The sequence below is a fragment of the Gossypium arboreum genome, chromosome 12 (genome assembly GCF_025698485.1).
Source record: "Gossypium arboreum isolate Shixiya-1 chromosome 12, ASM2569848v2, whole genome shotgun sequence".
Classification (NCBI taxonomy): Eukaryota; Viridiplantae; Streptophyta; class Magnoliopsida; order Malvales; family Malvaceae; genus Gossypium; species Gossypium arboreum.
In genome coordinates, this window is record NC_069081.1 from 46,464,174 (window position 1) to 46,475,738 (window position 11,565).

General features: G+C 34.2%; 1 protein-coding gene and 1 long non-coding RNA gene across 2 annotated transcripts; one reads left to right on the plus strand and one right to left on the minus strand.

The window, feature by feature from the left end:
- Positions 1 to 3,517: 3,517 nt before the first annotated feature.
- On the minus strand, positions 3,518 to 4,781 carry LOC108463013 (uncharacterized). The gene is made up of 2 exons (XR_001867973.2): positions 4,278 to 4,781; positions 3,518 to 3,809 (listed from the first exon to the last, which is right to left on the minus strand). It is a non-coding gene; the product is annotated as an uncharacterized LOC108463013 (long non-coding RNA).
- Positions 4,782 to 10,369: 5,588 nt separating this feature from the next.
- Positions 10,370 to 11,565, plus strand: LOC108477680 (uncharacterized). Its single transcript, XM_017780193.1, has 3 exons — positions 10,370 to 10,596; positions 10,714 to 10,822; positions 10,942 to 11,565. The coding sequence occupies exons 1-3, from the start codon at positions 10,370 to 10,372 to the stop codon at positions 11,563 to 11,565; spliced, it is 960 nt and encodes a 319-aa protein (XP_017635682.1).

Consider the following 11,565-nt stretch of genomic DNA (forward strand, 5'->3'; position numbering starts at 1 on the left):
ACATTACTACATATATATATACATACATGAAGATATACACTAATGTATTTCAATAATAATAATAATAATAATAATAATATTGAAATGCAAAAATGTAATATTTAATAAAGAAACAAAACAAATAAAAAGGACTAAAATTGAACTAATAACAAAGTTCGGGGCAAATGTGAAAGGAAATAAAGAGAAAAGGGCTTATTTGAAGCAGCATAAAACAAAGGGGACCAAACAGTAATTATTCCTCCCATTAAAATGCAAAGACATTAGGGACTAAATCGAAAAGCGAAAAAATTATGGGGCCAAATTGAAAATAAAAAAATGACTTAATTGTAAAACCTTGAAAAGCGGAAGGATCGGCGGCATAAATAACCCATTCAAACAAAACACGGATCCTCCTAGTGGGTCGGGTCGGATGGGTGGGACATGGCTAAAACGACGCTGTTTTGGGGCTTAAGTGTAGCCCCAAAACGACGCCATTTTGGAGGGCTATATAAGGCCTAAAATAACCAAAAAATTATTTGGGGAGAGGGAAAAAAAAAAAAGAAGAGAGAGGGAGAGAGAGGAGAGAGAAGGAGGGAATCGGCCCGGGCCTATCACCGGACGGCCATCGAGGCTCATCGCTTAGACACCGGCCGGCCACCAGCGTGGTAAAATTTTTTTTTTGTATATTTTTTGTATATCTTTTGTATATTTTTTTATGTTTTAATATATATATATAGGTTAAAAAAAAACTTAAAACCGAATTTAAAATAGAAAGAAAAGAAATCACCTTAGGTTTTTTTTTTTAAGCTTTCAATCCTTTGATCTTGGTATTTTTTATGCTTGAATGCTATTTCGTATTTAAGCTGATTGAATCACTATATTGAATCGAGATTGAATGTTTCACTTTCTTGTTTTTGTGCTCATTTCTCTCTACAAAAATGAAAGAAAAAAAATAAGAAGAGTCCCCCTTTACCATCTTTTTCATTCGGCTTTTATAGCCTTATTTACAAACTATTTTTTACTATTTTTACTATTGTTGCATGTTTGCTTCCTTCCTCTGCTTTTGCAAAGTGCGGTGGGAGTGTGTGATGGTGTTGGTGGCAGATAAAGCATGGGAGAATGGGAATGGTCTTTGGTGGGCATGGCATGGGAGAGTGGGAAGAGGCAAGTGGGAGTCTAGGGTTTTGGGATTGGGCTTGGATGTTGGGCTAGGTTAATTTTAGGTTTTGGGTTTGAGGATGGGTTAAATGGTTTAATGGGCCTGGGTATTTTGTAAACGGGCCAAAATTGGCCTACAACATAACTCTAAAATTTAATAGAAAATTTTCAAAACAAGGGAATCAAACTCAGGACCTAAAGTAGACATTCAAGGCACTCAACCACCAAACCAAATTAAATGATTTAACATAATTTAACAATTTAAACTTAAAAAAATTGAGGTGTTACAACTCTCCCCTCTTGACTAAAAAAGATGGGGATACTGCTGACGAATCAAGTCCTCAGGCAACCGTGGCCTCTTCTGAACCATGTTTTTGCCATAGAACCTCAAATAATAGAATGATCTTTCTCCTCAAGACTTTAACCTTACAACCCAAAATCTGTATCGGTTCTTCCTTAAAGGAAAAATTCAGCCTTAACTCAATCTCTTCCACTAGAATAACATGGGAAGGATCAGAAAATAACATCTCAACATAGACATGTGAAAGACATAATGGATGCGGTCTAACTTCGGAGGTAGCTCTAATTAATAAGCAATCGACCCTACACGTCTCAAAATTCGATACAGGCTAATAAACCTAGGGCTTAACTTGCCCTTGCAACCAAATCTGAAAACCTTTTTCAGCAGAAAAAACTTAAGGAAAACACGATCCGTCATCTCAAACTCAATATCGTTTCTCTTAAGGTCCACATAGGACTTTTTTTCTATCCGAAGCGGCCTTAAGTCGATCTCAAATCAAACAAACTTAATCCTCAGTCTTGATAACTAACTTAGGACCTAACACCTTCCTATCACCCAATTCGGTCCAACAAAGTGGAATGCGACACTTATGACCATCTAAGGCTTTATAAGGAGTCATCCGAATGCTAGACTAGAAATTATTATTATAAGCGAATTCAACTAACAGCAGAAACTCCTCCCAACTATCTAGGAAGTCAATAACACAACTCCGAAGCATATCCTCTAAAATTTGAATTACCCTCTCAGATTGACCATCAGTCTACGGATGAAATGCTATAGTGAAGTCCAATCGAGTACCCAGAGCCTCATATAATTTCTTCTAGAATCGAAAAGTGAATCAAAGATCTCGATATGAAATAATTGATACCGGAATCCCGTGAAGCCTAACTATCTTAGAAATGTAAAGCTTCGCCAACTTCTACAAAGAATAACCGATCCTGATCGGAATAAAATGAGTAGACTTAAGTTAACCAATCCATAATAAATCAAACAGAATCCTTTTTAGAGGTGTTAAGGGCAACCCACTAATGAAGTCCATAGTTACCCGTTCTCATTTCCACAATGGAATCTTAACAAGTTGAAGCAAACCAGAAGGAAGTTGGTGGTCATCCTTAACCTGTTGGTACATCAGACAATGAGATACGAAATCAATTACCTCACGTTTCAACCCAGGGTACCAATACAACTCTCGGAGGTCAGGGTACATCTTATTACCATCGGGATGCATAACATAGGGCTATTATGCGCTTTCTGTAAAATGGATTATCTCAAATACACATCATTCAGCACACAAATCCAACCTCAAAAACATAAACTACTGTTACTACTAAACCCGAAATCCAAAGTCTTACCCTTATCAATCTGCTGAACTTGACTGATCAAAGACTTATTCAGAAACTACTTATTCTTAATCTCATTCAACCAAGTTGGCTTAACTTGCAACTCGGCTAAAATCCCACCATCATTAAACAAACTTAGGCGAGCAAACATCGCCCTCAACTTGAACATAGATATTCGACTAAGAGCATTGGCCACCACTTTGTCCTTATCAAGTTGATACTTTATTGTGCAATCTTAGTCCTTAAGCAACTCGATCCAACGACGCTGCCTAATATTCAACTGCTTCTAAGTAAGGAGATACTTAAGGCTCTTGTGATCAATGTAGATAATACACCTTTCACCATATAGATAATGCCTTAAAATCTTGTGAGTAAAAAAAATCGCGACAGGTTCGAGGTCATGCGTCGAATAATTGCCCTCATGCTACTTAAGTTGTCTAGATGCGTACGCTACCACCTTACTCTCTTACATCATAATACAACCCAAATCAATATGAGACGCATCATTATACATGAAAAACTCTTCCCAAGATTCAGGTTGAATCAGAACGGGTGCCTAAGTCAAAACAAATTTAAGCTTCTCAAAGTTCGATTGCTGCTTATCAGCCCACACAAACGGAGCATTCTTACACAATAGCTTGGTTAAGGGAGCTGCTATAAGTGAGAACCCATTGACAAACCTCTGATAATATCCTGCCAAACCAAGGAAACTCCGAAGCTTGGTCACATTTCTAGGCTGTTTGCAATCCAAAATAGCCATTATTTTCTTAAGGTCTGTAGTCAACCAATTTTTCCCGGGTCTTTATACATTCAATAGCTAGTAAAATAAACTTAAATAAAGTCCCAATAGTCCATTTACAACCTTAAATAAACATTAACAAATAGCCCAAACATATACAAAGGCCCAAACTTGAAAGAACCCTAAAAGGGGAATCTCAGCAGCTGAAAGCACTAGAGGTTTCTGGAACACACTAGTGCTGCAATCATGGCTTTCATGAGCAAATTTTTTTCGTACAGCCGTTGCTCCATCCCTGCATTAGAATATATGAGAAGAAGGATAACAGAATTGACAGTAATGGAAATAGAATTTCATTTTTTTATATATATTATTATTCTGTAAATCTAGGCTATAAAGAGCCTCATTCTGTACTCCAGATTTTTTACACAGAATATACTTTACACATACATTATACACGCATAGAAGAGAGAAAAGCGATTTAGAATCAGTGGAGGTGATCTCATTTTTTTTCTCTTTCGATTTCTTTCGTTTTTTTATCTTCTCTTTATTTCCCTATGTGTTTGCTCGTTTTTTATATAACTCAAGGCCAAGGAAAGCTCTAAGTTTGCCATGCAAATATAAGAGCAAGAGGTCACATAATAGTGGAACTCAATTTATTTTACAAATCTGTTTTCATTTTTTTTAAAAAAAAAATAAAGAAAGATAACTTGAGATCTGAAAACTTCATTCAAACAAGGAAGAAGGAAGGGAAAATACTCACCAAGCTCTTCAATAGGTGGTCGAGTATTTATAGCAGGAGTCGGGAGTGGTTTCGCGTGCTGCTGGACACTAGATCTGATGGTGATTCAGCCGCCTGTGGAAAAACCTTAGCAAAAAATGTGTTCTAATTTAAAAAATGAATGAAAGTGTTTTGGTTCTGGAAAATAAAAGGGTAAATGAAGGCCAAAGGGTTTTCTTCATTACAGCGCCGTTTCCTTGCGCAATGACTCGTGCGTCAGCTGGTTTTGGTAGGCCGGGTATGCGCCTGATTGGGGCAATGGGGAAAAGTGCTCGTCTGATCCTTTACCTTTGCGCGCGCTTTCAATTTTCCCTTGATTCACCTATTCTGTTCCTTTGCGCCTGGAATGGTATTTTTACACAGCAGGTCCCTCCTCTTTGCGCTGCATCAAGATCTGCTCCCCTTTTGCGCCTAAATTGCTTTATTCTCTGTTTTTTAAATTGTTCATCAGATTTGTATATTTTGGCATTCTAATCCTTATTTCCATACAATGTTTTAAGATTGGGAATAATTTCAAATATGGTTCTTGTGAAATTAAATGCGTCACATATGAGTCTTTATTTCTTTTTTTTCATAGTTTATTTATTTATGCTATTTGTCCTTTTTAGTTTGTTTTGATTTCCATTAAGTAATTTGCAAGATTTGTGTTATAATTTTAAATTAGATTTTTATTTGCCTGTACATGTTGAATTACTTTGTTGATAGGTTTATTCTTTTCTTTCTGGTCATTTATATTATTTGTAATGTATATGTTAATTGTGTTATTTGTATTGTTGGTTAATTATTTGTTGTAATTTGGGGTACTTGAATTTCCATATGATTGTACACTATTTTATGTAATGTTTTTATGTGTTATTATACATGTATATACTTCATAATAATTAGTTTTATTCCATGAACATTATCAATATTAAATTATTATACATATATTTAACTATTTTTGGTCTACATGATATATATGTATTTGTTTTCTAAAACGAAATCACGTGTTCTATAATTAAATTTTAATTATACATATACAAAAATTATTAGTATATATAATTTAAATACATTTTTGAACATTGGTATTTTTATACATATAGTTTTTAGATTTATTCACATATATTTCTTATTCAAAAGAAAATCTCACATATTTTGTATCATTTAAATTATTAATAAACATAAATTTTGTATTTATATTTAATTTGTATCTATTATTAAAGTTTTGATATCTTTATATATATATAGATTTTAAGAAACTTGTAATTAATTATTTTTATTATGTATATAATTTATAATAAAATTAGGTTAATCATTATAATTCATATTTTAATTAAAAGTTATTTTGGCATATAATTATTTCTAGCACTTTTACACATATATGGCATATTTTAATTTATTTTTACTATGGTATGTGTTATTATTTTCATATAACTTTGTGTAAATATTTTTCTACGATATATATCTTCTTTTAAAATTATTTACATGTATAATATTTTTAAGAACTCTTTTAAATCATATAATTTATTGTATTTCATATTGTCATTATGTTTTTCATATACATATATATTTTGTTACTTATATAATTCATATATTTACTTCATTTTTTTACATCATTAATTTTATTTTTTTATACTCAATACTTATTTGTATGTAAAGGTTTCATAAACTTACTTTGTATATTATTTTATCATATATTGTTATACCTTCATATTTAATATTTTATTTAAATTATCTTGTGAATTATCATTTTTTGAATAAATTTGTGTTTTAAAGATTTTATGCATGATCTGATTTGAACTTTGAAATTTATAATAACTATTTCAATAAATATATATCCCAAGCTTTATGCAAACGTGTCAACTTATATATGTTTTATTTTGTTTCAATAAATAGATAGTTTTGTACATCATTTTATTTTATGTATTGATTATGTATAATATTTTTATATTGATTATTCATTATCTATGATTAAAGATTTTTTTACATTATACTTAGAATGGTTGTTAGATAAGGTTTATTGTATTATTGGGTATATTGTTTCATATGTTTTTTACAATGCATTAAATGTTTCATCAATTTTAGAATGAGTAAACATGTTTTAAACGAATTTCTAAATTTTTTTTTTGTTATTCAAAATTTTGAAATAAGGCAATATCTATTGTTTGGGGAATTTGGAAATGTCGTGCTCAATCGTACTGGGTATGACTTTCCCGGAGAACCAAATATTTAGATAACCCCTTTTATAATTTTTAATTTTTCAAAAGTCGAAAATTGATCGCATCTTAAAGGTATAAGGGATCATATCAAATCGTACTGGGTATGAAACCGCATATCTTTAGAACGAGAGATTTTCGATCATTAATTTGAGCTATTTAACATTTTTATATACTTCGAAAAATCTTTTCTTTTAAATTTTTCAAGGACAGCATCAAATCAATTTGGTACCAGTTTTTGGGCGTAATGAGGGTGCTAACCCTTCCTCATACGTAACCGACTCCCGAACCCGTTTTTTACCTAAACTAAATTTTTTTCATTAAATAAAGCATTTTAATAGGTGGTCCAATCACACCTAAGTCAAAAGATTGGTGGCGACTCCACTGGGGACTGAACAAAGAGAGTCATGTAGCACCCCAAACCCAGCCCAGACGTTATGACCGGATCCGACATGCCACATCGAAGCGTTCAAAACATTTTATATTGTTGATCCAGAAAAACTTACTTAGTGTTTTAAAAGATAATTTCATTATAGGTTAAAGTGAATGGAAGCTGTGCACCAGGTAGGAAACCGGAAAAGAGGTGGTGAGTCCATCGGATTGCTAAAGTACCAAGCTCCCTTCGGATCCAATCCTAGACATGCATACCGCCATTGCCACACCTTAACGTCATGGATATTTCTAGGAAACCGATTTGATTTAGTCATTTTTAGGAAAAGTGATTAATTTTGGAAAATACTTTCATTGCGGAAGCTTTGCTTGTTGTCGTGTTATTTTGAAATCAATTGTTGTTTTTGAAAACGCGCCCTAAAGCTATCCAATTTCAACATTTAAAATAAGTAATACCTATCTTAGTAATACATATTAAAACCATCAAAAATAATTAAACGGCCTTATTACATTTAAAAACCCAAAACTTCAAACGTAAATAAAAGGATGTCCAGTTCACGGAAGAAAATCAAACTTTCGAGCGGTGGCCACTCCGAATTCCCTCATGACTCCAAGCCCACTATGGTTGGGGATTACCTGCGTGGATGAAAATAAAAGGGGTGAGTTTGGGGAAACTCAGTGTGTAAAATAATCCTAGGGGTATAATGGTAATTTTGCATACATAGGGGTATTCAAGTAATTTAACTATTCTTAAGGTTTTCATACATAACATAGCCATTTATGTACGATCGGAAACACTTACCGCGTTTTCTTACCAATTTGGGCCCGTTGGCCCATTATCCCCTTTTTGGCCCATTAAGCCCAAAAATATCGAAATGTACAGAATCGCGCACTCTGCAGTCTTATCACTTTAATTTACCATATACATCAAACTATTAATCTCATGAGCATTCACACACTCGCAAGATCTCAAAATACCGGATTTTCAGCATTTCGGCTTTTCGGCTTGTGCCGATCTAGTCTATAAGAGGGTGTTAGTTACACACCTGTTTGTGACGATATGCTGACGAGATCCACACACGAACAGCCTACAATTGGATTACTAACACGTTAATCTAACTATTCAAATACAAACTACGATTAACCCCTTACAATATTCGCCAACCACACCTACAGATCATAGTAAGCTTATAAGAAATCAATAAGCAACTCATTAACAAATTTTTGTCAATGTTTACCACATAATCATAATTTCACTGCAAGTTGTCTTCCTGAGCAACAGTCACTAAATCATTTAAAACTGGAGCTACGAAACTCCAAATTAAGTGCCGTTAATTTTCTCTAAAAATAGACTCATATATATTCTATCCATAAAATTTTCAGAATTTTTGGTTTGGCCAATCAATACCAGATTTTTCTTAAAGTTTCCCATGTTTCACTGTTTGACTAATCTGACCACTCTTAATTACGAATCAAATTTCTCATTGTACAGAATTCAAAATATGTTCTCGTTTATTTCATTTGAAACTATACTCATTAAGATTTAATTACATAATTTATTCACCTTCTAACTCATCTCTCACAGTTTATGGTGATTTTCCAAAGTCACGTTACTACTGCTGTCCCAAGCAGATTCATTACCAAATTCAATCTTTCACACATAACTTGCATGCAGGTTATTTAAACATGTATATCACCAATCAATCATCACATATCTATGATTTTACTTAATAATAATCTCCATTTCATCATTTTAAAGCACAACATGTTAGCCGATTTTTCCCTTTAGCATCTAAGGCACATGCATGTTCATTTGTTTGGCTCAACTTCACCTATCTTCCATTTTTCATCAAAAGAACATGAAACAACAACCATTTCCTTCATTTTAATTCATGACCAAATGCTCACAACACAACCAAAAACCAAAATAGGCTTCAAGAGTTAAGGTAGAATCAAGAAGAACTCATGAACATCAAGATAGAAGCAAACTACCATGAACTTACCTTCAATTTTCTTCCCCAAGTGACCAAACATTCAAGAGCTTTCTCCTCTCCTTTCTCTTCTCTAACTTTCGGCTATGATGAACAAAGATGGACAAAACTTTGTTCTTTTCACCCCTTTTTCTTTTAATAAAATTTCATATTTCATCCATTTAATTCTTTACTACAAAAGACATGAAATGGCCATCATGGAACATTTACCTAAACCATTATCATGGAATGTTTACCTAACCCATTATCATGGAATATTTACCTAATCCATTATCATGGAACATTTACCTAACCCATTATCAATTTGTACCATGAATTATGGATATCAAGTGCTCATATTGTCTACAACAACATGATGGCTGGCCACTTCATGTAAAATGGGAGGTTTGTCATGCAAATCCTCCTATTTTGCACTCCTATTTATTTGGCCACTTCAATTTAGCCTATAGCATTTTCAAACATTTTCACATAGGTTCTATTTCATAATTTCACCCCCTTTTTCTTATGGAACAAAAATTAACTAAAATTGTCGGGTTCTATCTTAAGCTTGGGCCTTCTAGAGGCCCACTAACATAATTAAACCTATGCCAACATTTACAGAATTCCCAAAAATTGGGGCGTTACAAGTCAGGCCATAAAAACTGATTGTTTGCTGTCCTTTTAATTGAAAATTTGTTTTGAAAAAGTATATGATTCTTTTAATTGCATTTGCTTGTATGATGGTTGTGTTTCGAGTCTTGTCTAATAAATATGGCATTACATTGCATGACCGTTGTGGTTATAACTATTAAGTGGGAGTAAGAAACTATGCTTTCATGAGGTTTTCACCTTCATATGGGCTAGTGGATTACTTCCGGGATACATCCGTACCTATGATTCCGTGAGATTTTCATCTCTGCATGGTCATAGGGAAATGTATTCCCCTGAACTAAACTCGATCTATGTAAGCTTATAATGGGTGAGGATTGAGAAATCTGCTGGTTCGGGTATCTTTACTCTAGAACCGAGCTTCATATAGTGAACCTTAAGAACTATCCTTAGGTAGAGCCGTGTTGAACCTTAGTTATTACCCATTTGTGTGTTATGATTATTTTTATTGGTATACTTGTGTTTTATTGCGCATATTTGATACTAACTTGTGCTTTGTTTTGATTGTTTTTTGCATGACATTACATATTAAAAGAGATGTTGGTTCGTATTCGATTGCCAAGTTAGAAATTTTAACATGGAGAATGAATTTCTTAGTAAAGTTGAGGATAATGCGGCCGTCCGTGCATGGTCAGAGAAGTTGCAAACTGAGAAAGGGGATAGCCTGATGAAAGGATATACATCAGAGTTGCAAAACTTTACCCACATCATTGTAACACAAAATGATTTGCAGGAGTTGAAGGATATATGGACTAGTTGGGATGAGGGCACTAAATAGTTGTTCTACCAGAGTTATGGTGATATACCGTACTTGCTTGATGTTAAGGTGGATAAGCGCTTGTTCTGAGGTATGGCTCAATTTTGGAATGCTACTTATAATTGTTTCACATTTGGAGAAGTAGATTTGGTTCCTACCTTAGAAGAATACACTACTTTGTTGAGGAGTCCAATGGCTCAAGCCAGGAAAATTTATGCTAAGCTTACTAATAGTCAAACTTTTGCGAAGAGGTTGGTGAATATTTCGGGGATGAGTGAATCTTGGGTCACTGCTCGAATTCAACAGAAGGGGGATAGCAAGTGTATTCCTTGGGAAAATATGAGAGATCTGATTTTGACGCACCCAGATGAAAAGAAAAGGGTTGAAATTTTTGCCTGAAGCATCTATGGGTTGGTGATTTTTCCTCGGGCTTTAAGACATGTTGATGAAGCAGTAACTGATTTATTTGATCATCTCGGGAAAAGAGTCACACCTGTACCTGCAATATTAGCCGAGACGTTTAGATCTTTGAGCATGTGCCGAAAGGTGAGAAAGGTCGATTTATTGGCTGCGCACAGTTGTTATTGGTATAGTTTCACGGGTATTTTTGGAAAGTAGATAAGGTATCATATCGAGTTTTCTCTGAAGGTTATTCCCCGTTAAAGGAAGAGATAGCGATGCAAAGGAGAGATGATATTTTGGAAGAGAAATGGATGGAAATTCTCCAAAATCTTAAGGAAGATGATGTAGAGTGGAGGGCTTTCTGGATGGTTCCTGATGAAATCTTGTATCGATGTGGAGACTATAATTGGGTGCCATTATTAGGAATCTGGAGAGCTACTGGATATACTCCTTTACTTGCATTAAGGCAGTATAAGTCGAGGCAGTTCATACCTATGACGCACGGGTTGACTCAGTGTGAATTTCCATATAAAGGAGACCATTATAGGAAGAAGGTTCGAGAATTGTCTGATGCTTGGAGGCAAATGTACAGGATGAAAAGGCTGACTGTTGGCTCTATGGTAACACCCGAATATAATGGATGGTTTAGGAAAAGGGTCAATGACAATATTCCTAGACCAAGTTCGAAAAGTGCTCGGCCAACTGAGGAACGGTTACAAATTACCCCGTCGGAGTTGGAAATCATAAAGCAGGATTTTGAGAAGAAGAGTTCTGAGTTCGGGAAAAAGATTGAGCAGTTGGAAGAAGAAAAGATGCATTTGAAGCTGGAAGTGGAGATTCAAAAGTCAGAAGCAGAAAAGCTACAGAAAAGGAAGGGTAAAGTTTAG